The sequence below is a fragment of the Brachyhypopomus gauderio genome, chromosome 15, assembly GCF_052324685.1.
Source record: "Brachyhypopomus gauderio isolate BG-103 chromosome 15, BGAUD_0.2, whole genome shotgun sequence".
In the NCBI taxonomy this organism is placed as follows: Eukaryota; Metazoa; Chordata; class Actinopteri; order Gymnotiformes; family Hypopomidae; genus Brachyhypopomus; species Brachyhypopomus gauderio.
In genome coordinates, this window is record NC_135225.1 from 3,215,815 (window position 1) to 3,243,316 (window position 27,502).

Genomic DNA, 27,502 nt, shown 5'->3' on the forward strand with positions numbered 1-27,502 from the left:
ACTATAGATATGCATATATGCAAATCTGTGCTGTTTGTAATAGCGCTTGTTTGTTTAAACCATAAAGTACAGTGCGGCCTGTAAGCAACTGTCTGAGGCCATTTGATTTATAGTGAAACCCAGATTATGCATCAAGGTTAAACTGCAAACTGCCCATTTTAATAGATCAAGAATGTTCTGGTCTCTGTATGGTTTATCCAGTATACATAATGTAGTCAAATTACAGCTTCAGTTAGGAACTCAACGTAACTTCAACAATTGTTGTTGTACTTGAGCGTGAATTTGGAAAGAGAGCAACAAGTGCATGACAAATTGTGTAAACACCAGTCTGAACTGCATGTGTATGTCCTGCGTGTGTGCACACACGCACACCTCCCCGTAACATGGTCCTCGCTTTTCAAAGATGCTGTTACCATAGACCAGGGGTACTCAACTGGCGGACCGCAGTCCGGATCCGGACCCGAACGCAGTCCTGTCCGGACCCAATCTCATTCCTGATTAACTGGATACGGACCAAAACAAAACCGTAGCATTTAATTCAGGGCCATTGAAAAAACACTCCGTCACGAGTGTTACGTTCGCCACCCCCGCTCAAGAACTTACGCTCGCCACCCCCGCCGCACCGGACCTCAGGTCACAGGTATCTGCCAAAATTGGACCGCGGACAAATTTAGTTGAGTACGCCTGCCATAGACCTTAGTGATGCTTGTTTCACTGGTCTAAACAATATTCCCAGAGCTGATCTACTCTCAGTGACAGAATATTCGACTGGATGTGTTCACAGTGATAAATGGGGATGGAGGCTTTATGTTACATTTAACATCTAACCTGGCCTACTACCTTTTCCTCCATATGAATGCTTCCCCTTGGCAGTACTATTAAACATCATGGTTTCCTGATCCATTGCTCTACGGAAAATAAATCTACATCCACTCCACACCCTCGAACAGGGTGCCACCTTTTGCTTTGATTAACTGCCTGACGGATATAAAGATCTGGATGGCTTACATTACATAAAGTTAAACCTGAAGCCAGAATAATTATATCCCACCCAAATATAACAGATTTATGCCTTCCTTAGACCATTGAGCTTAAATTTTAAATTCGGCATTGTTTGATGGTCACATTTTAAAAATGTCCACAGTACTGCATACTTGTGGCTGAGGAATGTTGCCAGATTATATCCTCCTCTTTCCCAGCCTGTAGCTGATGTACTCGTGGATTTATCCCATTTAGATTAGACTACAGCACTGCTGTCCCTTATGAACTTCCTGCCTGTGGATTAAAACATGTTGCTGATCGCCCAGAATGCAGCTGCTAGCATTCTTGGATAGATCGGCTTAAAAGAACACGCAGCTCTTATACTCCCAACACACACTGGCTTCCTGCTCAGATCTGTTTACAGTCCCAAAACGTTATTTTGATTTTTAAGTGCTGTCATGGTCTGCATTCAACTTCCCACTGTTGTGGTGATGTGCAGCTGTCCCTGTCTGTCCCTCCTGCCCCTGTCTGTCCCTCCTGCCCCTGGGGAAGGGGCGTTTTGTGTCCTAGACCCACGTGAAGGGCCACATCAAGGCTGGATACAAGGGCTCATGTATTGTGTTCTCTTAGTTTCATGTTCTGGTATCATGAAAGGCATCTATGAAATATTATATTACTATTTAACAGAGACTGCTAGTGTTTTAATAAACTTTAATAAACTAAAATGTTTTATGTATGGGACATAGTGTTGAAGTAGACGGTATAAAGAGGTCGTCACACAGCAAGTCCTAATCTCTATACGTTAACTCTCCCTTCTCACACCCGGGTAACCTGCTCCTGTAAAGGCCGTGAACACTGCTCATCACACACACTTTGTGTTTGTGTAGGTTTGTGGAATTCGTATAGGTGGGTGTGTGTATAGGCACTAACTGTGTGTATACACTAGTGTATGTTCCTTAACACAAAAAGAAGCATTTCAGCTTTGCTTCATGGCTATAGCCAAAGATGCTATCAGAACCTGCCTGGACTCGGAGAGGGAAGATAACCGATAAACCATGAGGTGTGTCGATACAGATAAAGATTAATCTCCAAGACATCTAGTGGATCCAAACACTTTCTGGTCGGGTTTAAGACCCTGTGATTGAGTAAAGAACAGGAAGATGAGTCCCTCTCAGCGGGCACTGCCCAAGATCGCTCCAGGACCTTCCTGTTTTCATGTTGGCACACCGTGGGGACTGTCTGACCGTGCCACTTATGCACAGGTGCAAATGAGGAGACCCATCCTCGAGTGTCTGGGTTCTGAGTGCTCATTTGACCATGAATGGATATTGCAAGTTTATCATGGCTTCCTGGAAGAGGGCTACCTGACAAGCTTGTGTTGACCCATACAGCTGGACGGCCGCATCGTCGAGCTCTGGGCATCACAGGCAGTAGCTCACTAGTGTAGAATACTGTAGTACCCATGAATGATTTAAGATTACCTTTCCACTTGAAGAAAATTGAAAATAAGACTATGCATCTTTTTGAATGTTTTTTTTTCTTCCTGATGTAATGTTCTACCCCAAGAGCTTCTACACACACAACAAAAAGACAAATGTTTTTTGTTCCATTTTATAGTTTTTGCAATACTCTTGTTAAGCACTGAACATTAGTGGATTTCATGTCTGAGTTCATGGAGAGTTTGTGCTGTGATTCAGCATTTATGTTGCTCATTTTGACATTGACAGTGCAGTATTGCATGGCTGGAGAGCTCTTTCTCACTGTCCGTCTCTTTGTCTGTCTGTCTGGCACATCCTGACCTCCCCTGCAGCCCACTTTCACACTGAACTAGCAGCTAGCAGGTCAACACACACACACACACACACACACACATACACACACACACAGAGAGACAGTGGGCCGTGGAGAGATGTATCTGTACAGCATCACTGCACTGTGAAAGTCTGACTTTTGCAAGCAGTTCTAATGCAGCGTGGATGTGGAGTCCACCTGGGGTGAGCAGGTCCAATACTGCACCATGACCATACAGGCTGGGAAACCTGACAATTCCCCCCAAGTCAAAAATCGTCCCGCTCCGGTTACGTATAAAAACGGGAATCCAGGAAGCTTGCTTTGTTAATGACAAAGAAAACACGACACCCTGTCAGCTAGATTTGCATGGGCATATGATGGCAACTCCTGCTGCATGTACTGGGCTGGTACGGTTCTTCATGGTTGGGTTATACATCATGCAGCTGCACCTATCCAGTAGTGTGGGGTTGTATATCATTTCAGCTTGAGCCTCACAGAATAGAGCTGAAAACTATTTTCCCCTTATATGGCTCAGCTGAAGAGCCTCTGAGCTTTGGCATTTTGAGACATTATAAAATGTTTGAGGGGTAGCATGTGCCTGTTTGCCTAGTTGTCATTTGTAACTTTGCTGAAATATTTCCTCTAGAATGCATCACTGCACCTCTCCCAATAAATCAACCTTTAGCCAGTCGTAAGTGTCATTACTTCTCCTCCGCCTGTGTAGGTCACTGCACTGATGTCAGATTTCTGCAGGAGTTGCAAGAGTCTGTTGCATTTTTAGCCAAACTAATGGCTGTTGTCAGCTATATGTAAAGGAGGAAAAAGATGTTAATCTCCCCGCTATTTCAGGGAGTCCTTTCCAGAAATGTCCTTTTTTTTAAAGCTTTTTAATAAGTACCCAAGCAAGTTATACTCAGTAACTGATGCCCAAACCAGTGTAACGCAAACATTTAATGTCACACTGGTTTGGATCTTATTTTACATTTTCAAATGGGGTCAATTCAGATTCTTAATGCTAGACAAGTGACCCTGAAGTGCTCATTGTGGAGGTTTATACTCGGTACATCAACACACTGAATTTTCTCGACTTTATGCAAGCCTACAAGACCTTAAGATGCACTGAACGCTTCAGTGAGCGTTACGTGTACTAGTGTCCTGGGACTGATGGGTCAGAACCACGTGTCTTATTGATGATCCTGCACCAGCCAGGAGGAGAGCCTCTGTGAGTGGACCACAGACGGCCGGTTAGCACAACTGGATTCTGTATGTGAGCAGTGTAACGTGTTTAGTGGTACCGGTCACCTCCTGCTGTCGGTTGTCACGTTATCATACTGAACGTTTTCTCCACCATCACTGCGGGTCCCACTCACACACCACCACTGCGCCACAACGATGAATGAGGTGCTCGTGGCCCGGCGGGCTTTCATGCGATGAAGTGCTTCGCTTCCCCGTGTCGCTCGCTGCAATCGCGTCGCCTCCAGCCCAACGTGCCTGGCCGCGCGGTTCCGACCCGGTCCCGCCTGGAGGGCCGTTGGCCGTCTCCCAGCTCCGCCCGTATGGCAGCGCTGCGCAGTTGGCGCGGGCCACACCGGTGAGAGATGTAGGCGCGGTGGAGGCAGCAGGTGGAGGCAGCAGGTGGCGGAGTGGCAGGACGAGCGCAGGAATGCAGCGCGTGCCCAGGTGGGAGTTGAAGGACGTCTCGGCACGGGAGGAGCACGCGCGCGCGCTCGTGAATAAACGCCTCGTTATGCACGCGAGGGCGAGCAGCGTGCGTGTGTGTGTGTGTGTGTGTGTGTGTGTGTGTGTGTGTGTGTGTGATCCACTGGAATTTGTCGATGGTTTGGCTGACGTGATTTGCGATTATTGGACATTTCGGTTCATGCGGCATTAATGAACCTTTGGCAGAAATGGATTTGATATGCTGGATCTTTCAGTGGGAATATCGGAGTGAGTTCAGAGTCAAGAACGTTTGACATTTCAGCTGTGTAGAACTGCTCATAATGTTTTAAATATACTCCTACAAGGATTGCATTCACTTGCATTAATTACATCTTTGTGCAGTTAACTGCTTGAAACCCTACTGGTAATTGCATTTTCGTGTGTGTGTGTGTGTGTGTGCGTAAATACTTGGTTGTGTGACTACTGTTATACAGTCTCTCTCTCTCTCTCTCAGGTTTGGATTAATGGTTCTCCCCATCATGCTGCTGCTTCCAGTTTGAGTGTGTGTGAGCTCCACTGGCCGCTGGGATGAACATGCCACTGCATCAGATCTCTGTCATCCCCCGTGATGTCACTTCCTCCAGGGGGTCTGGCACCAGTGGGAAAGCCAAGGACAAGGACCGGGACAAACAGGTGAGTGTCCTCAGCACCGTGGAGACCAGCTCACTGTCTCTACCTCCGCTTCAATGAGCCCATGGTTCTGTAGTGCAGGAGCTTTTAGTGGTCGACCCCACCAGAATCGGACCTCTAAGGGTCCGACTCCTCTGTGCTGTGTACCGCAGTCCGTGTTAGCAGTGGGGGTTTTCTGCATGGCGGCTGGTCGGTTTGATGCTGGTGAAAACATCAGCAGTGCATCACCTCCCCTCCAGTTACATGCTTTGTCTACAATAAAGGAAGTTGGTGAGCCAGAGGAAGTGTGTGTGTGTGTGTGTTTGTGTGTGTGTATGTTTGGAGCAGAGGGTGGAGTTGGTTCCAGTAAGAGAAGTCGAGGGAGGATGATTAGGCAAAACGTACCATGTGACGAGAACTAGAAAAGAAAGCGGCTGTTTCTGTAACCCAAGGCGAGACTAGGCTCATCTAGTCTTTTGCTGTCCAGCAATAGCCTGAAACGAAAGCCTAACGCCGGCTCCCCGCCCCCGCCAGGAGGCTGTGGTTTGAGGCAGGGGTGGGTGCGCAGGGGCAGGCCTGTGGCTACGCTCCTGCCCAGAAGATGGCAGGCCGCCCGTCTCTGCTCGTATAATGACATCAGGATAATGACATCAGGTTGTGTCAGACCAGCAAGAGGCCAGATGTCGGTAGCTGGAGCCACATGACCGAAGCTCTTCTGTCTCGTCAGGGGTGCAGGCAACACACAGGGCTGTGGAGAACTCTTTATTTATTTATTTATTTACTGGGTCACTGGTTCATAACGAGCTCAACATTTACCGTAAGGCCCACTAGCAACACCCCCCCCCCCCCTCCCCCCACACACACACACACACACACACACACACACACACACACACACACACACACACACACACACACACACACACAGGCATTCACGCATGCACAAGTACTACTGCAGCCATGCAGGACAGGCAAAAATCTGCTGACTGCGCCTTCTGTTTTAGTCCTGGAGATTGTTTGAGAAGGGTGACTGGAAGATGACACTAATGAACGTGCTGTCAGTGACGAGCCCACGGGCTGCCAGGGCCTGTCAAAGCTCGCTAGAGAGGAGACTTAAACAGCAGGAAGGTAACGCTTAAATACTGGCGCGTCACTCACTAATCCTGGCTGCTTCCAGGGAGCTCTTCTTCACTGTGAGCTGCACGCCACAGCTTAAAATAAACCCTAGATAAGGGTGGTATCTAAATCGCTGACAGTATTACTCAGTGTTTGTCATGCCTCCCGGTCTTTAACTGTACGTTTAATGCGTCTGCCTTGGTTGGCATTTCGGGCCCGGTCGACTTTGTCCGCTCTGCTGTTGGCAGAACTCGGCAAGCGTCACGGCGGTGACATGTTTCGCTTCGAGCGTGTGGCCTGGTTCTCCTCGGGTTCCCCCTGCCGCCCACACGGCTGTCCTGGGGTGAGACGGAAAGGTGTGCACACAGCCTGGGCTTCAGGTGGCCTGGGTGGAGTATCAGGTTCCTGGCGTGGCCCACGGTGCACGGAGAGTTTGTCTTAACGGAGAGTTAAGAGCAGATGCTTCTACTTTGCTGCTTTTGGCTTTGAGCTTCTCGAAAGGCGTGTGGAATTCGTGAGTGGGCGTAAGTCTGCAAATCAAAGAACTGGGGATTGTTCCATGTTTGGGTGCTGTGAAGGAACACGATGAGTCTGTGGAGCGCAGCTAGGCTCTAGGTACACACCTGCACGCTTCGTTCAGAGGTCTGATCCTGGCTGCCACGTTTCTGTCGCTCGTACCGCAGTAGCTTGTGTTTTCAACTGATCTGAGATTCATAGGTGGACTCTGTGAGTGTTTCTTCATCTTCTTCTGCCCTGCACGGAGGGCTGTGTGTCTGGCGTCCGCATTTGTGAGCGCCTGCCTTCATTACACCTTTAGAGCTAGGTGTGTGTGTGTGTGTGTGTGTGTGTGTGTGTGTGTGTGTGTGTGTGTGTGTGTGTGTGTGCGTGCGTGTGTGCGTGCGTGCGTGCGCGCGTGTGCGTGTGTGTGTGTTCGCTCTCCCAGCATGCACAGCAGTGGTTGGCACTTAGTCAGAGACAGCCCGGCCCATCTGCTTGTTGCAGACAAACTCCTCTTCTGTGTGTGGATTAAAATAAATAAATAAATAAACTGACCGCTTCCCACTGCTTTAGATTCAGTGTCAGCTGCCGTTCACACACAAAGTGCCTGCAAATGTTCATGGCAGAAGGAGTGGATCGCATGTCGTGGACCCGGCGCTCCCGTGTCCTCTGCCACCGTTGACCCTCGCTGTTGTCTGGCCTGCTGCCCTCCCGCTGTGTCCTAATACATATTGATGACATGATTAGTGACATCGCTGCCTTGATTAGTATGTAACGTCGGAGCAGCCGATGCTGGCTGGTTTGTGCGACGCTCTAGTCAAACGCGTCTATGGCGCTGAATGCTGCTACAGATGCGGGATTTGAAGAGGGCTTCAGAAAGTCCAGTCTGACACTATTCTGCAGATCTCCAGAGAACATACACGCCCTCTTCTCTGGAGAACACGCCCTCTTCTCTGGAGAAGCCAGAGAGTATATACACCTCCATTTCTGGAGAAGCCTTCTTTTGTTTCTGTTAAGCTGGGCGTGAGTAGACACTTACGGCATGACAGCACCAACCCCCCCCCCCCCCCACACACACACACACACACACACACACACACACACACACACACACACACACACACACACACACACACACGCTCCAGTGAACCAAAAAGGGAGGAATGTTGTATACTTAAAACACTCTGCTGTGGGTATTACTCTTTGAAGTTCTTGAATTTTTATTTGGTGCAAATAAATAAAAAAAAACAAAACCCGCCCTGTGCATGTGCCATGATTCCTGGGTGGGGTGATCTTCTCTAAGGCCTCGCTGACGCGCACGGTGCCTGGGGGGGGGGGGGGGGGGCTGCCATATTGCCGAAAGTATTTCCTGCTGAATAAATCGAAGTTTGCCGGTCTCTGAGTTCTGCGAAACGACGTATGTCGTTGAAGGCGTGGGGTTTCTGGAGGGGAGGTGTCCACCGCGCTGCGGCAGGGTTTGAACGCAGGCGCTATCTTGCTGGGGCAGTTTTCCAGCGTTGTCAACACTATAATCTCTCTGGCGGAGATGAAGGTGCCATTTTGATTCCTGACATGCCTGTTGAACCCACTGCCTTGTGTGTTCGGGTTCCTGGTTGACGTGAAGAGTGTTATCGCCTGAGCTCGGAGCATCTGCTCTGTGCTGGGCCCAGAGACGCGGCTGACAGCAGTTTACATACACCAGCAGTGTGACATTGAAGCACTCTGAATTCTCTGTACAGGAGGCACCTGTACAACACATTTGGGGATCTGCTCATCACAGTTTTGGGTTGAGGTGTCTGCCCAACATAACCAAACAGCCAGCCTCTTGTAACAAAGACGAGCTTTGAAGATGTGCAAATTACTTCAAATGTATACATGATTCTGCTCAGATGCCTCATAGTTTGCCTCACTATGGCCATGTATAATGTATAATGTTTTGATCTTGAAGTCATTTTTTAATTTAATCAATTAATACATTATTTAATCATCACTTCCTGCTGTGTGGTCAGGTTTTGGTTCCTTTCTGAGCTGTCTAGATGTCTAGATGTCCTTTGATGGCTGTCATCTCCACTCTTGCCTGTCTGCGGGAGCCGTGGCAGACGTGTGTGACTCCTCGTGGTTTTGAGATGGCTCTCGTGGGGGTCAGTGCCAGCTGCTCTCGCCGGGGGGCTCGTGCGAGTTGGCCCGCGGGACCCCCTCAGGCCTGGAGCCCAGACACGGGGCCGTGGCCCCTGGGGAGAACTGTGCACGGACGCACACTCAGGACCAGAACGTTTGAAGTTGATGCATGTGAGGTCTTCTGTGGAATTTCACAGTTTGGCTGCTGGCGGTGGAAGAGAAATGTAGTTTGCATCATCTCATCATGTTTAATAGTACAGATGATTCCCTGCTCATTAAAGGAACATTTTATCACGCTGCGTAAACTAGACGTAAGCTCAGAATCCGATGCTTTCTCTCCTGACCCACAGGTTTGTGTACATCAACACTTAAAGGTTATTTTTGGCTGGGTTAATACAGTGCGGTGTAACGCCAGTCCTGGAGGCACATTAGTGTGGAGTGTCTTGACTCCCCTTATATTCACGAAGGGCACGATGATGAAGGGTCTGTGGGATCCCTCAGCGGTGCGGTGTGAGTGTTCTCCACGACTGCATCACACCCTTCTGGGCTGAGAGGGGGCCATTTCACCAGTGGGGTGTCTAATATCGCCACTACAGTCACAAGCAGGGGTATCAAGGTCAACTTCATAAATAGCCTTTGCACAGCTTTGTGTGTTCCAGATCGGCCCTAGACTTTTTGTGGGTTATGTTTATAAGGAGCAGTCGACCAGACAGAAGAGTCCCCGACACTCCCAACAGATACGCCATGGCCACTCGAGATCTGGACCGATGAAAAACATAATTAAATGTGGAATGGAGGACACGTAGCTTCAAGCCTGCGGGCATCAACAGCTGTGCAGTGACTTTAAATACACATTGTTGCATTAAAATTGTATTACACAGGCCTCACAATGGTTCTTTAATTTGATGTTTATTAGATGATTGGTTTCCTGCATTTATTAAAGAGATGGTAAAAACAGGTTGCAGGTGTAAGGTTACTTGGTGCTGTCTGGAGTCGCGGTGTCTGACCACTGAGATGCCGGAGGGTCACTCGGGCATTCGGACTGCGGGGTGTTTAGGCAACCGTGGGACCGACATGTCCTTTTTATCGAACCGGACATCCTTGTGAAGTCATCTGCGAAAATCCCAATATGGTTGTCCATCGCCCTGCAGGTGTGATACTCCATTACTTCATTTCCTCTTTTGTGTTCCCCCTCTCCCCCTCTCCCCCACTCCTTCTCTCCTCCTCTCATTCTCTTCCCTAGGCTCTACCCATTAAGGCAATCTTACTATGCCCTGAGCTAATCTCCTTTTAGGCTTAAGAAATGTATTATGTATTTTAAAAAACAACAGAACGGTTTCTTAAGACACCGTTCAGAGTAAAGTAGTGCTGGAGAAAGATGTCCGGGAAAGTGCCGAGAGCCCTTTCCTACCCTGAGCGGTGCGGGGGCAGAGTGGTTAATGGGGGGAGGAGCACAGTAGCCGCGTGATGGCCCTTAATTAACCCCCCGACATCACTTCCTGTCTAGCCCAGCCTGTCTGCTTTAGGGCTTGACCAGTGCAGCATCGCTACCTTTCCTGGGCTGAACCGGGCTGTAGGAACCTTCTGCCCCCTGCCTCATCTGTCCCACAGCTTGACCTGCTCTCCAGGGGCTCTTTGAGATTGGCCATCTCTCCTTCCCTCTCTCCTCCTCTCTCCTCCTCCCTTCTCTCCTCCTCTCCTTTCTTCTCAATCCTCTGCAGCTTTCATGCATGTCTTCGAGTGGCGCCTAATTAATGCTGACATGTTGATTGGGGTTCTTGGACTCTCCCAGTCCTGATGATTCACTCGCTCAGGAATCAGTTGCGTTCCTGGGTGATTTTATTTTATTTTATTTAAAGGCGCTCTGCCAAAGTGCGGGAAGAAGCAGAAGCCCTCATCCTGCTGCACCATTGTCTTGATCTTCACACACTTGTGTGTGTGTGTGTGTGTGTGTGTGTGTGTGTGTTTGGACATGCACACACTAAAACTTCATCATTTTCTCATTGTAACATTATCATTAGCCTATCAGCCTGAGGAGATTAGCTCGTTTAAGGTCCTTAAGTGTGTGAATGTGCCGGCGTGAGCACATGGGGATGTGTGCTCCTGCTGGACAGCCGTCCTGCCCTTAGGGAAAGACAAATCGCTGTTTAAGCCTCTTGTTGTGTAAAGGGATTAGTGGGGTGTCACAGCTGCACAGAGTTGGAAATAGCATTTCTGTTCATTCTATTCAAAGGATAAATTGCCCAAACATGCTAACGTGGCTAAAAGTCAATTGAAGCAGCTCTCCCTCGTTAACATGGCGCCATTTGCATAATGCTAATTGGTGACTATTTGTATTCACTCGCTGTCAGCAAGATTAGCATTTTTGACCGAGCTACCCCGTTAAGCTCTGCTCGAATATCGGTTCAGACGTTGGCAGTACATTCATCAGCCACAACATGTCCAGAGACACAAAGCTCCTGCAGACTCGGAGCATCTGTAGTCTGCACAGCGATCAGGAGTCTCCCCTCACACCGATAGGTGCGACACGGGTGTTCTCTGCTAAGCTGACAGCCATATGTGGAAGTCTTGGCTCATCGAGCTGTTGATGGTTAATTGTGTGTGTGTGTGTGTGTGTGTGTGTGTGTGTGTGTGTGTGTGTGTGTCCTCAAAGGCTTCAGTGCTGGTTTTCAAATACAGTTTGTATAGTCCTGTAAAGTTGTGTAGGGTATGAGGGACAGGTAATCTCCTCTGTGCATATTGAGGATGTCTGGAGCAATATGGGTGTTTCTGAGGTCCCCAAAGAAAAAGAAAATCAGAGCAGTAAAAAACGCAGATTTAAATTTTTCTGATTTTCAATTATAATGCCAACAGGTAGCTGGAGAGATATATGATTCATCATGAAAATAAATTGGGGGGGGTGGGGACGCTTCTTACAACAGCAGCTGATTTCAAGAGGGGGGTTGTTTTTGTTCTTTTTCTCTTTATATATAAAATATAACACACACACACACATCCTGCTTTTATGTATGCGTTTTCATGTGTGACCAGAGAATGACCCGAGGGGCGTGTTGAACATGACCTCTGTGGTCCTGCTGGGACGGAGTGAGCGATGGCAGAAACTGATGCTTTGGCGGATAAGCCAAGACTGCTGGTTGCTGGGGTAACCATTTCCCAACAGTAGTTTGGTCTAAATAAGTTATTTTTTCTCCTCCTTTCATCTGACTATACTCCTTGGCTGTGGTGTTGTTGCGTATGGCCACGTGTTTGACAGCAGTAGCGTTGGCAGACCCTGTTGGTCTGGATGTGGGGTGACTGCAGGCGTCAAGGGAAACTCTCCCCGAGACAACATGGAGTCTGTCTGCTGATTTGTAATGGCCTTCCAGATGAAACATGATTTTCATTGCTGACTTCACGTTGATCTCCCTGTGAGGACGCGACGCTTTTCAAATGGGTCTGCGTGTCACGTGCTGCGTGTCACTCCGCTTTGTGCAACAGAGGCTTCCTGCTGTCAGATAGAGAACAGGCAGGAGGTCCTCGAGGGTGTAGTGTGGACCAGGTGAGGACGTCCTCGTCCTTTACGTACACTGATACCAGGCGCTGGCGCCGACGGGCGGTGTAGCACAGCCAGTAAGCGTCGTGACCGGGACAGGGGGGCTTCTGAATGTGATTGTAGAGGCATTTACGGGTCAGCGCTACGAGACTCCCACTGAGGGCAAGAGTTATGTTGGAATGGAAGTCTAAATTGCCATAGCAACCATAGGAGCTTTAGTTTGGTGGTTTATTTGCGTTCATGACTCCGGTCGGGATGACTTGTTCGGACAGGTATCCTTTGATAAACGGACTGTGAGATTTCTCACGGTTTGGTGTTTGCACCTCAGTGGGTTCTTATCCACACGACCTCATCCATGAACAGATGATTTTAAAGCTGGATGCATCCACATAGAAGACATGATGGCAGCAGGGCTGGTTATAGATACTCGGCTTGCTGTTTATGGGATGTGAGAAGCACCTGTTCCCTCTGCCGAGATGCAGATTTGGAGGGAAACGGGAGGAACGTGAGGGGAACTGATCGCAGGCTTTGTTCCAACCATCAGACCAGAGCCATGCAGGACTCTCTCTTCCCTATTCTACAGGCAAACGCACGCAGAGCTCACTCTTCAAGGTGTTTCTGCAAAGGTGCAATGCTGCCAGAGAGGTCTGACAAGAAGACTAGAACAAACAAGGTGGAGGCTGCCTTTTAAAGGGGGGGGGGGGCATCTCCATGCTGGGGGCTGAGCCCACGCCTGCTTAGCACATGGCAGACGAGCGGATCCGAGCACAGAAGGAGCCTCTTCAAGCGGCTTTTCTGTTCTGTTCCTGAGCTCCAGACCTGTGGAGGAGCGGCAGCTGTCAGATGAGGTCCCCGGGCGTTACCGTGACGCTCTCGTCGAGAGCACCATGTCAGTATCAGAGGTGAACCGTCGAGAGCTAACGCCACAAAGGCCACGCCCACAACGGCCACGCCCCTTCCAAACCAGACAGTTCCCAGCACTGCCGTCTGCCTCAAACATGTGGGGCGACAGGCCGCTGTGGACCACTGTGTGATGACGGTGAAGTCACTGAACAGAGACCCTTTTCTGATTGGTTGCCCTTTGAACGCAAAAGGCATGCATTGTGAAGGGCTTGGAGACCTGAGCTTTTAAATGAGACCAGCATGCTACCTCTAATAGTTTAATGGAGCAAGCCATGTGATACCTGCTGTGTTCTCATCCTCTCCTCAACTCCACTGACGTCCGATGCACTGCATTAGTGCTTCAGGTCTATATAGCAATTTACCGTTTCATTTCCTATATGGAGTTTATTGTTCAAAATAATTCATTTTTAATTTTTTCCTCTGTGTGCATCACAGAGAAAAAATGATCTAATCTAATCCATTTAACAAATTGCACACACTAAGCTGATTATATGGCTTATTTCTCTTTTTGCTTTTTTATTTTTTTTTTACCTAAAATTAATGTGGGTCACCGTGACTCATGGAGCGTTATTCTGCAGGGGGAGAACTGAGACCTTCAGGCACCAAGCTCCACCCAGACTTCCCTCTGAACGCCTCCCTGCACAATAGGCGCCTAGATGGCTTTTTACATCCTTGCTCCCTTGCTGGCGTGAAACATTGTTTGTAAAAAAATGAACTAAGTAATGAGGGGTCAGACACACCAGAAGATGTCAGCGGGAAAATATCACCATCTGCTCTGGGTGGATTTTGTACAGAAGTCTGTTGAAGATGTATTAGAGATATTTGTTCAAGATGTCTGTAATCATGGACTTGGTAGTGCCAGTTTTTTTTTTTATCCAACTACCTCAGAAGATCTTTTGGGTGTTTAGATATTTGATCGTTGTTTTATTCTTTGATCATTTTATTTTAATTTCTAATAATTTTTTACTGTAATATGCTGCTGCTGTACTTTCTGTGCCTGTTAATTGGATATTGGCATATGACAGTGGTTATTGTAGCAGAAATGGACCTGGTTGGATATATCGATGGCACTCTGGAGAATATGCCAGATGTTACCTCCACTTGTTCATGGATGTTATGTGAAGGAGCTGTTACTTTTCCTGTTACAAAAAGAGAAATGTGCATGAACCCTCCTCTCCAGACAGTTAGCAGTCTACCATCAATCACGCGTCACAGCGAGGACTAATTCAGACAGCTGTTCGACAACAGCTTGGCACCTGCTTTCAAAGAGAGAATATTTGGGTGCGTCTGAGTTAGAGGAGAATCGGTCGGGGTCGTGGAGAACCTCCAGAATGAGAATAGTGGTCCCTCACAGGCCCCCGAGACTCGTCGGGTCAAAGTTCAGTAAACGACTAGAAAACGACTAGATTGTTATTCAAGGAGTGAATGATGTCTTGAGTATCAATAAAACAAAGGAGGACTTCATCATTTGGCCTTGTGGTGCTGTGATAAAACTCACGTTACTCACTATTACCAACTAAATAGTGAAGCTCTTTCCAGCCGAGCCTGTGTGTGCGACATTCGCATTGTTTACAAATATGCTCATCTCAGCATCTCAAGTGTATGTATGAAGCATCTGACCAGTCGAAGCTGTTCGAATACCTTCAGAAGATTTGCCTTACAATTATTAAAGGCTGACTTTTTATTGTTGATCGAAACAAATAAATGGGACTAATGTTTTTCCAAGAGCAGTAGGAGTGAACAAAGCCAGCAGGAGGTGGTGTTTTGGTGGAGGTAGGAGTAGTTATGCCCTTTTTGAAAGCTGCATTTCACAGCCCCTCTATTGTGTCCAGGGCTTAAATTACTAAAAAAGAACTCTTTAGCAGAATATAATGGGCAAAGCCACTTTGCTTTGCTATGCTGTTATGCAAGGCACATGTTTTTGTTTTTGGTTTGTTTTGTTTTTTGGACTATTTTGATCTCTGTATCCAATAATAAAATTAGCTAATTAACAAGTTGGCATACGTCTGTGAACTCCTAGCGTGCATTAGGGAAATTAAATGAAATCAGTTCCAAGTTCCCACGTTTGCCCTTTGGAGAACTTCTCTGGTGCTGAGGTCAAGCTGCCAGAGCCACAGAGGGTAGGCATGAAGAGTTGGGACAGTGACTGGAGTTTTGCGGAGTAAAATCACACAAACCTTCACAAGCCCGACCTTGAACACACGCCCCACATTAAAGGCAAGAACCACCCAGCACCACCTAGACTGGGTTTACTGGACTGCACAAGGCAGGCGGATGCCCGATGACCAATTATAACCACTCCAAAACCAAACGGGATGTATTTTAGTTTTTAATAGGTGTTCAGATTGATTGACAAGTTTAGCTACTCCCCCCCCCCCCCTTTTTTTGTTGTATTTTTAAGCTCAGAAAGGAGCATTTGTAAACGCCTGCTAGCTAGTTTTGCTTGAGTGGAAGACTGTTGTCTTTTCACCCCGCCTCTTTCCTTTCAAATGGCAAACTTTCAGATTTCAGCACTCTGAATGCTAACAGACGTGCCACGGCGAGCAGACTCCCAAATGGATGGCCTTTTAAATGCGAAATGGTGTGCTGTGCTGCAGATGATGAGTTTCAGGCGTAGTAAACAAGAAATGACATTTTCATTACAGCAGTGCTAATTTGGGGGGGGGGGGGGGGGGGGGGATTTGGTGCAGAGCTGAATGCGGCCTGGCAGCCTGGTGCCCCCTACGTTCCTTACCCAAGTGCTGCTCCCACTCTTGACGCCACGTCTTTTCCATTACATTCAGTGGTATACAGCAGAAGCACTTCACATGGCTTGGGGTGTAAGACTGCCTTCATATATCCACATACACCAATGAATTGACTCACAGAGCAACAACCTACAATTGATTGAACCTTTATTCAACCTCATGGGTCAATGGGCAACCAATGTATATATTCAGAGACATCTCCGCTGAGACATTGAGCATTGCTATGTGGCTGTTTCTGTAAAGTTACACTCTGTACCTGTTACTGAATCATGCGTTAGTTCTTATACAGGTATTCCCTGTTCCCTGTACCCAGTTAACCTGTGCAACAGTTTGAGTATAGAGATGTTTCTTGGACATAACTGACAACAACGCTATGGAGTTCTTGAACACCAGCTTGTGAATAATGAAGATAACACTCCTTATTACAGTGTTAAAACATTTTTAATTTGCACATAAGCATGCCTGACGGAGCAAGTGAAATAAGTCTTACTGCACAAAGTGGATTCTTCTTTTAACTTTTAACTAAAGGTCAATGATGTGGAAATGAAAGAATTAAGCCACATCCCTGGCTCCAAATCCATCCAGACAGAAGATTTAGTTGCTGACTGAAGATCATGAATTTGGTTTTCCATTTATTCAGGAGAAAATGGCTTCTAGGATTTTTTGAAAACCGTTTCAAGATGGATTTCAAGAGCACTTGGGCTCTCTCGGTTTCCTCATTACCAGTGTCAATCACATCTTCCAGATTAGCTCCTTATTCTAATTAATTGCAAATAATTGAAAGCCTGGCCTTCGTCACTGGGGTTTCACATTTTCTCACATAGATCTGAAGAAACAGGCCTGTTATCTCTAACCCTCAACGCTTCCAGACTACAGGCCCAATTCGGGCAGTTTAGTCATAGCAAATCTCTCTTCCTCCCCAATGATTCAGATACTGATGGATGACGAATGGGAACGTAGATTACTTTAGGCCTCTGTCTGCTTATGGGATGAAAAGGGATTTCTTTTGCCCCATGGAAATGGCAAACTGTGCCAGAGATGCAAGCCCAGGAACAGATGGAGGAACCAGCCCTAGCTGAGAGTTTGTGGAGCTCCAACAGACGCCCAGAGGTCTGTGCACGGTGCACATCTGTTCAATCTGTGCTATGCTGTGTAACCTGCTGAAGACCATTAGGGAGAACAGCCTTCAGAATCTCCCTGTAGAGACTTAACTGGCCCAGAGCAGCTCCTTACTATTATTATTATTTTGTAGGCCGATCTTAGCTGATCTTTGCAGACCTTTGCAATTACATGGCTTTGCTCTCGTAGCTGGGTGCCTTGACGGTAAAATGGCCGACCGCTCACTGAGATAACGGCAAGGGGTGATGACCCACCCGGCTTGTAAAGACACAAATGGGCTGATGTCATGGAGACACGTTGGCACAGCGCTGGATGGGTGCTCCCGCAGACATTTATACCTCTGCTGCTTTGTGGTAAGCTAGGAAGTTTACCCTCCCTCCTCAAATCCCCCCCTCGCAGTGGTCCTTGCGAGTGCTCTTGATCAGAAGCTCTGTCTCCACGGTCGTGAGGCGCTCCACACATCATCTGCAGGGCCTCCATGTGTTCCAGCCCAAGTGCTATCCGCAGAGCCGCCGCCCACAGAGTCACTACCCACAGATGCGTCCTGTGGTTCATAGCGTGGTTCCTCTAACTCCATCTAAGGGCTCAGTTACTATTATTGAGTGTGTTTCTGCCCGTTGGAGCCAGACTACATAAAAGGCCTAGTTTTTATCTAAACGACTAGCAACAGTAGCTAGCAGCCTGCGGTGAGAAGGAAATGTTAAAGACCTCTTAAAGATCGCTTAAATGTTGACCTTGAGGTTGACCTTGGGGCAAGACTGAATTGCAGTATTTCAGACACAGTACATTTGTGGCTTCTAAGACCCTAATATGAGAATTATTTTAGGCTGTGAGTGTATAATCTTGGCTCAAAGCAGTAGTGTTTTTTTATTTAATCCTCTTCATTTCTCTTTCTAACAAGCAGAGCAAATTTAAACCCCATGTGCATTTCTGGTTCTCTGTTTCAATATGTGCAATGCACAAAAAAAAGACCGTAGTGAAATATTTAGCAGGCAAGGCTGAGTGTGATGCTGAACTCTTCAGAATGACTGAAGGAGGGCACGAACACAATGCTTTCAGCGCATGAAAGATAAACCGGCGTAAGTGGAAAGGAAAGAGATCACCGAGCTAAGAAGATGCTCCCGTGTCTCGGCACTGCGCTGTGCAGAGGGAACCATCTGATGATCCTTCTCTCCGTCCTTCCTCTGGTCCCAGGAACTGTCTGGTCCAGTGAGGTTGGCAGTTTGAAGCTTCATTGGGTGGCCACTATCAGCTTCGAACCAGCCACTGGTTCACCAGTCCTTGGCCAGTGCAAGCTGGCGTATTTTTCCTTCACCTACAAAACAACTTTACAAAATATGGCTTCATACTATAACAGAGCTGTTCAGAATGGCCTGGGTCGTATTTCACTGTAGTTTGGAGAGAAACGTTCATTTTTTTTCCCACACCTCTCTGATATTTACTTTTGTCTGACCCAGGAAATCTATGTTGTCCTTGAGATGCTGATGTCCTCTTGATGTCCGTCTGCTTCGTGTCCCTCGCTGGGCTCACGTGTGCAGCTGTAGGAGCTCCCGGTTCTCCACACCTTCCTCTTGAAGTTTCACATGACTCGTGTTCTCTGCGAGTGTGGGAAACCATGTTTGAGATGAGGGGGGGGGGGGGATTTCCAGTTTGAGGCCTGGTCTGAGCTCCAGCCCTGCAGCTTTCCTCACCGTTCTCCCCAGCTAGGCGGCCTCGCCTTGGGGCTCGACCTGCCGCCACGCCACACTCATCCTGGAAGGTCTCCGCTCCCAGCGGCAGGTTCTGCTAGTTGCTGTAACTCACACAGCCCGCTCTGGAAGTGAAAGTAGAACAGAGTTTATACTTTACGTACCAATCACTGAATTAGGCCACGTAATGGTGTTTAAACTCCATTAATTACACTGATAGGCTGCCAAGTGTAGATGTGTAGGCAAAACCTGCTCCATTGATTTAGCTTTTGAATGTGATGGTACTGCACACATCCATCAGCTCCCTTGGGTGTCCAAAGGGCTTTAAGTACATGGTTGTTTTCTCTAACGGGCTTCACCATCTGGCTTGGCAGGCAGCACTTTGCGTAAAGAGCAGTGCACCAACTGCATCTTCAGACCCTGTCGGTAGAACAGCGCTCAGGTAAAGTCTTAGGTGGGATTTTTGGAGTCATGGCTATATTAAACCCTATTATCATAAAGTAGTGTTTCTAGGCTGTTGCAGCAATAGTTATCATAATTCCAGCATCAATTTTCAGCTTTTGGGAACAATTTTTTTTAATGGAGGAGAAATGTAGTGTGGGGGTGTTTTCACAAATTTTGTTCACATATTTGCCTATAGTAACAAAGCTGTGAAAATGACTGGTCGTAGAAAATATACAGCTAGATCTTGTGATTTTGCTCTACGCAATTTGTATTCAAATGAATCGGTGGTTCAGGTCAGCGCTAGCAACAGCTAGCATTCAGTTTCTCTGTTCATGGCATCAGCCGTACGGAATCCATTGTTATTTCTCTCCGACTAATTGGTACAAATGTTTAGTGTGAACACACCGACGAGTCGGTTCGTAATGGATTGCAAACATTTCATGTCTTACGATGAGCAAAAAGTGTTCCTTGTGTGGCACTGCAATGTTCTCTGACATTCTTCAAAGGTAAGGTACCCGGGGGAGGCTGAGAAGGGAGATTCACTTCTCTGTGCGCTCCCTTTTGCCTATAGCACTATTTTCAGTTACCTTCTATGAATAATATAGCAACACCTTTTACATGAAAATCAGATCTTGCTAGAATGCTATGTATTCCACGTTAATGAAAGCCATGCAAAATTCAGTGGATATAAGCAAGAGAAGGAAAATATATATATATATATATATATATATATATATATATATATATATATATTTTTTTTTCATGAAGGATTTCTCTGCAGTGCTGATTGCAGGTACCACTGGCACAGCCCCTGAGTCGCTGTCTCCCAGTTCTTGAGCAGCGCGTGCGTTAATTTGAAAGCAGAAGACCCTGCCGTGGTTCTGTGCTGTCACGTCTAGGGTCTGAACTCCACAAGCTCTCGGCTTGCCGGTGGTTTTTGGACTGCTGATAGACTTTCCCACTTCTGGAGCATGCGTCATTTGTGGCCGAGACGTTTCGGGCTTCCGCCTGGGCTCGTAAAAATAGCCCGGCAGAAGAGGAGAGCGCTTCCCAGAATGAGGCCTCAGGAGTTTTATCCCTAAACAACAGGTGCACTCGTTGCTATTTCAAGACATGTAGGCTTTCAGACTTTTTGAGTAGTAGTTACATTTTAAATCTATCATAAATAATCCACCTACCCACAGAAATGTGTGAATATACTGTGTATGTAAATCGGATTACGTATTGTGGACGAAAAGTATATTTGCTATATGGATTTTTTTATGTTCTCAGGGGGAAAAGTCTTAATGACTTCGTCAGATGGGGGCTAATGAATGCAGGTGGGGTGGTGGTCTGTGACTGTATTTAAACATGATGGACTTGGTAAGCCTGTCACTTGTCCTTCTCCTTATGGAGTGCTCTCTGGAGAAGATCGGCCTCTGGCCCCCATTAGTATGCATGATTTTATTTTTGAATATGGACTGAAAGGACTATTACATTGCAATTTCATGCCCCAGAGGTTATCTGATGTCTTTTTTTTATTATTATTTTGGTCTGATTTAGCCCGGCAGAGTCTGTGCTCTCTCCCTCTTCGCTATTCTTACCTACAGTATATTTCTCTCTCTTTCTTTCTTTCCAGCATTCTCTTTTAGCTCTCTCTCTCTCTCTCTAGTACTCCCTTCCTCTCTCTCTAGTACTCGTTCTCTCTCACCAACACACTCTTTGTCTTTCTTTCTTTCTCTCTCTCTCTCTCGCTCTCTCTCTCTCATTATCTCTCCCCTTCTTCATCCCCCTTAATTTTACTGTTTAAACACAGAGTAAATGACCAAAGAAGCACTGTAGATAAACTAATATTAACCCTGAAAATTAAAAAGAAATAAATTGGCTTCCACAAAATTCACTTTTGATTAATAAACAGAATTCATGCTTTTGAATGCTTTTGTATTTTTTTTTTATTAACTATCAAGAGCGGAACAGAAGTAATTTTTCCCCAATTATCCACTTATATTTGAATGAATGCTAACATTCTCTTTCCTGCTCTATTTTTCAGTTGATTGCTCATTTTATTGACGTTTCCAATTGATGTGATGAATGTTTTACTGAACTGCTTATGGTTTAACAAAGTGTAAGTAGTCTTCATTGATGTGTGATGTATTAAAATAAGTTAATACAGCTGAATGTTCCAGTGTCTAAAGACAAGACTATTCAAACCACTTGCTGTCTCTGACAAAGGCATAACCTTCCTCATAATCTCCCTCTCCTTGAATTTTCTGAAGCCTGTGGGGAGTGTGTCTGCTGTCCATCGCTAACAGCAGTGCGAGCCTTTCATTCTGCACCTAGCTGAGAGGCTAAAGTCCACGCAGGGGAGATTGAAATAGCGACGAGCAGTTCTGACAGGGCGGCTGTTTAGCAGCACAGGTGGGCAGTGCGGTGAGTGTCTGCTTCATTAAGTGGCTGGCAACCGTATTGCTCTTTACCAGGGCGACCCCAGCTGACCCCCACGGGCCTGCCACCGGTTCCCCCTCCCAACCTGACCTGCGCCGAACGCAAGGGAACCCAAACTATTTGGTTTTAAATCCGAAAAAGTTTAATGATCCAAAAACAAACCTCACACGCCGCTTTTCACAGTTCTGGGTTTAAAGAATTGAAATCGGCTTTCTGGAGGTTTCCCTTAGCTGCTCAGATTTTTATCAACGCCCAAGAAGTTGAGATATGTGCATTGTCTCAGTTCACAATAACTTGAATAAGTCCTCACAGAGAGAGCCAATCACCTCGTGAAATGCCCTGAAGTATGGAATGAACGTCTTGGTTTTCTTGGCACTTTAATCGGGTGCTTTATTATTTATTTATTTATTTATTTTTTACCATTTGAAAATCTCAGAAGTCAGTGTCGTGGAATGTTCCTCAAACTGTAAAACCAGTTTTGAAACTGTCACACCCTGATCCTTCTCCGGTTACTATGGGCAGTTTGACAGGAACATATGCCAAAGACAGTTCGAAATGAATGTTTGAAAGTGTTAAGGCAAACACCTCCCACTGAAAGTGTGCAAGGGCGATGGCGTGCCAGTGGTATTCAGCGTTAGATATGGCTGAAGACCAACGACGTGGAGGCCAGGGTGACAATACTGCACAGACACTGTACATAAAAGATCCTTCATGGGGGTGTTTACACAACTGAGACTTTGCTGTTGTCATTTCCCTTTGTGATTTTCTGCCTGGTGCTGGTTATATACCACATATCAATTGTATTATGTAAGTAATGTACTGTATGTTCATATTTCTTATCTAAATGTCTGGATCTTATCTAAAAGACACGATTACAAAAGAACAACAAAATACAGGAGTAATCCAATAGTTTATGAAACGGCCAAGGTAATGGCAAACATAATGGGGTCCCAATAAATGTTCAGTATTCTACTTCTTATTTTCTTTGCAGTGAGTCTTGTAGTGTTCAGCAGATTTGCTCTGGTTAACTGACGATGGGTTGTAGGCTCAAGGGTGGAATCTAGACACAACGGCCTGGAGAAATGTCTTCATGAATTGGAACGGAAGGTTTTAGGTCATTTTTTTAAATATATATTTTTGTCTACATGCCCTTTTGTTGAATGTGGTGTGTGTGTGTGTGTGTGTGTGTGTGAGAGAGAGAGAGAGGGGGGGGGGGTGAGTGCTGAGTTTGTTTGTGAAGTGGTTGGGTTATTGTGTAAGATGCAGGTGTGGAGTGGAACAGGAGTATGTGCAGCTAATTCCTCTAAATCATTACTCTCTGGCATCATTACTCATTACTTATTGAAGCATCCCCAATATCTCTCTCTCTCTCTCTCTCTCTCTCTCGTTTTTGCTGTTTCTTTCATTGTGTTAATAGACTCTCCCTATCTTTTGCTGGCTTCAACGTGCTCTTGAGTTGCAGTGTGTCAACACAAGACTTGATCATCTTTTTTTTCTGAAAGCCTCTTACTGCATTAGAAACTCGTAGACAGTAGAGGACAGAGAGAGCTTTTATCTAGTGAGCTCAGCCACGACCCAATAGTGACCAAAAGATGGGATCTTTGTCAAATACCAGAGTGTTGGGTCTTGCAACACAGTCATAGAGAAAGTGATATCCTGCTTCAGCACCGCCTCCTCATGAATAATTCATGAGGTTGTCCCAGCTTATTGGAGTCAGCTGGAGGAAGTGGTTTGTGGGTGGACTTACTGACTGAGAGCTTGGAGCAAACCTTGTCAAGTAGTGGCTGACGAGTTTGTATTCTAAGGAAATGTGAATGTAGAGCATTATTCTTTTCTAGTTGTGTGTGTGTGCGCGCGTGTGGCAAGAGACATGTGAGTGTGTGTGTATCTCATATCGATCGAGCTCGTTTCTGCTGTACCTCGGACACTGCCGGTCTGCTTCCTCCTTCAGACAAACCTCGTCACACTGGGTTTACATGTCACCTCATCAACAGGATTTTTCTCTAAGTGGTTTGTGTGTGTGTGAGACTGACTTGGAGTAAGAGAGCAAGACGAGCCGCGAGGAAAGGGACACGTTGCTTCCCATGTAGAGGATTTCACATGCATTCCTGTTGGGAAATGAAGTTTCAGGTAAATACGACATGCTTGTCTGTCCGTTGTGTGTTCGTCTTGTCTAGGTTCATGTAAGTGTGGATCTATGGTGTGGTGTGGTGATCCAGCGCAGAGGATGAAGCCTTGGGTGTTAGGGGAGCACTGGTTGTTATGGTGAGACCGGTTATGTAGAGTTGACTCGCTCTGTGCAGCAGATGGGTGTGTGTGTGTGTGTGTGTGTGCGTGCAGTGCGTATGGAGAAATGATGGCTTGTTGTGCTAGTGTTGGTTTGTGGCTCACAGCTGTGGGAGCCGTTCTCCATTCTCTCTTGTATTTGCTTCACAATGTTTTTTGTGCCGGCCCCTCACACACGGTGCTGTGGGAACGTGTGTGTGTGTGGGGGGGCCGGACAATGCCCGGCCGCCTCTTTCTCTTCCAGACGGCAGGTTTTTTTTGAGCTGGTCGTGGTCTGACTGCGGCAGTAATGGTTTCCTGCCTGATTAGCCATGCTGACAGCTGCATCAGGTCGAGTGCAGATGCAGAGTGTCGTCTGTCACCCTATCGGGGGCCTTCAGGCTGCAGGACTGTGGTGATGTAGGACTTCCAGCAGGGCCTGACTCTGACACCGACTCTGGCCCGCACGCTGTTTGGCGTTCGCCCTCTTCTTCCTCGCCGAGTGCCATTAACCGCCATTACGAGTCATTAGCTGCCATTGGGCCGTTGCTGAATGAAGCGCTCTTTGGTGGCCACGCCTGCTGTTAGCTTCTCCCGTGCACTCTCACGCACTGGCCTTGTGGCCCACCGCCGGTCTGCAGGATTCTGGCAATTTAGCAAACCGCATCGTTAACGGACGTGCGGCGTTGGACAATTTGTGTGAAAGTCTAGCAGCAGGGTGGTGTGGCAGTGGGGGGGGCTAGTTGGTCATGTGACTCATGGCTGCTGGTGAGCGTCTGCTTCCACAGTGAAGGAAGATGTGCTCCGTGTTTCAGCTGCAGGTAACACCCCCCCCCCCCCCCCCCCCCATTTCTCTCTGCCACGCTTACACCAGCTTGCAGGATGAACACCATTGCAGGCTGTCCACAGCTCAGGAGAGGCTTCTCAGCAGGGGGCAGTTGAACGTCTTGCAGATGGAAGATGATCTGTGTGTGTGTGTGTGTGAGTGTGAGAGTGTCTGTCAGTAGTGACAAGGGATTTCATACACGATTAGCGCAGTACTTGCGTTTATCCTGATGTCATAAGGGTCGAGATACAGGCCCTCACCAAACATGGGTCACGTGAAGTGGAACTGGCCAGATAACCTATCTGGAGGTGTTGCTCTGACCAAAGCAGTGCCCTCGAACGTCACGGTGTCCTCTCCTGAATGATAAAGAAGGCACGTGCAGGACAGCCGTCCTGTTTGATGTAGTGGCGGTGCACAGCTTCTCGGTCAGGAATCAGACGCATTAAATGTTGGCAGTTGTGGGCAGTCACTGGGTCTGAGGTAACAGGAAAGACTCTGATCAACTTCTTAGAACAGGGAACAAGTCTTCTAATGTTGCTAAATGTTAGATTTCAAATATGTGCTTCAATTTCACAGTAGGACATTCCCGAGATTCCACTGTCAATGAAGATGGTCATTTTCTAGCACTGTCTCATCTATATATATATAATATATATATAAGCTTTCATTTAATTATTTTTTTATTCTTTCATTTTCTGTTCCCCTTTCTGTCTTCTTTCACTTTACACACATGCACGCACACAGTGTGTCTCTGCACAGTCACTCGTTGTTCCTCGTAGGGGCTCCTCTTGCTCCTGTTACCTGAGCCCGATCCTTTGTTGAGCAGATTAGTTTCCTTCAGAAAGCCCCTGTGGCCAGCGGTGGTCCGGCCCGCGGGAGCCTGCTGTGCTGCACCACGTCCTGCTCTCGCAGACTCCTCTCACGGCCACGCAGGATCGTCTTCGGTTCAGCAGGTTGCGATTGGCTGGAAACCACCGAGCCTCCTGTTCGCTGCACTCTCCAGAGAGGAGTTTGCTCACCCGGGTTGCACGTTTCACACTCCAGTAGTCACGTTGATGTCCCTCTTACCAGAATTAGCAGGCCTGCGACTTCCTCTTTTAATTCCAAAATCTGAGTAAATCTGCAGTCTAAGGGTAATCGTGACCCCTTCAGCATTTTCCCGAAGCAGGCGTTGATCATATTGGCTCATATATTCTGTGTGAAAATGGAGAAGTGAGTGGTTTATGGCTTTAGTGTACATGTCTGTGAGCTCTGCAATGGTTCTCCTTAGGACGATGAAGGCTACTGTATTTCAGATGCCCCTGAGGCTTGTTGTTACACCCTGTAAACCACTGAAATGCACCAAGCGGCAGCCCAGACCATCAGAGCTGTTCCTTCTCTTCCTGTCTCGGTCTCTGGAGATGAGCATGGCAGATAATGGTCTATAGGGCACTTGGTTTCTTCGCCTAATAAAAACAGCAGAAATGTGCAGGAGTTTGTTGGACAGTAGTGTCTCTGTGCTGCTGCCTGGTCTAAGGTGTTGTGTGACACTGCAGTCATTAGTACAGTTTGATTGTGGACACTTTTAAATTGATTACAGTAGCACATCCTGTTCATTCAGGATCACTCTTCTATCTTGAAGCAACTTGAGGAACGTGGCCTTCTGGTAATCTGCCTTCTGGTCACCCCCCCGTATTGATTTCAATGTGACGCCATGGTGCCGATATGGTGCACCATGGACTGATATGAAAAAGAATCACTTTTCCATACATGTTGAAATGCCTGAAATAAAAATATTTATAGCTTTTCAATCAGTGGAGTGTAGAGACTGTGGTCCACAACACGGTGCCTAAGATTGCCATTAAAACAAACCCTTGCACACACCCCCACAGAAAATCTCCTTTTTCATGTTTGCATGCCAAAATTGAATTTAAACGAGGTTGATATTTTCAACGTGCTCCTGGGGTTTGGAGGCAATTAGGCATACAACGGAACACTGTAAAAGTAAATAAATCTTCCATTACAAAACGATGAATTTTGCAAGCCTAACTGCGAAACCCAGCCCCAGCAAAGTGGCTGTCATGGCCCGCCTCTGTGATGAGACCCACCTTCGGCTCCCCTGTGGGACGGTGGTCCTGAAGCTCACCCTGTAAAGCAAGTAGCATAAAGTACAAACAATTCCAAGGTCATGGGTTTGCTTCTTGGATAGCGCACGTGCTGCCTGGAGAGAAATATGTGGAAGTCTCTCTGGATGTTGCTGCCAGTGCTGATATGTGAATGTTACTCCGCGGTGTCTGGAAGGGTCTGTTAGCAGGGCTGTGGGCTTGGACTGACCGACGGTCAGCTCGCTGCTCCTGGACACTTCCAAGTGAACACTGAGCAGTGAGACGTTGGTCTTCCTTTGCTGATTTTGCCTGCTGGTGTCTGAATGTATGCTGAGATCCACCTGGGTTACACGGAACTGCTCGGTTCCCTGGGGAACGTGCAGCACGTGAACTCTTGTGAACTCCACCAGCTTGGGTCACACATCCTCACGTCTGTCGAAGTGATGTTGCAATATATTTGTTGCTTTGTCATTACTGTATGGGATCTGAGATGTCTTGCCACAAAAAACATGAAGATTTCTCTGCCAACAATTAAATAATAATGGGAAAAATACTAGAGAAATGGTGTTGACTTGGATGTCAGATGTCTAATTGCATCAGTCACTCTGTCCGCATGTCTCACGCTCTCTTGTTCTGGC

General features: G+C 47.0%; 1 protein-coding gene across 7 annotated transcripts in view; it reads left to right on the forward strand.

Moving 5' to 3' along the window:
- The window catches only part of marchf8 (membrane-associated ring finger (C3HC4) 8), a 60,199-nt gene that overhangs the window by 8,289 nt on the left and 24,408 nt on the right, over positions 1–27,502 (forward strand). For 6 of the 7 annotated variants that reach the window (XM_076974167.1, XM_076974172.1, XM_076974169.1 and 3 more), the window contains exon 2: positions 4,946–5,124. In XM_076974167.1, coding sequence (XP_076830282.1) covers positions 5,020–5,124 — 105 coding nt within the window. In that variant the 5' untranslated portion in view covers positions 4,946–5,019. Of the gene's footprint in view, positions 1–4,945; positions 5,125–23,440; positions 23,820–27,502 lie in introns of those variants that run through there. The other variant, XM_076974173.1, reaches the window with a different exon arrangement.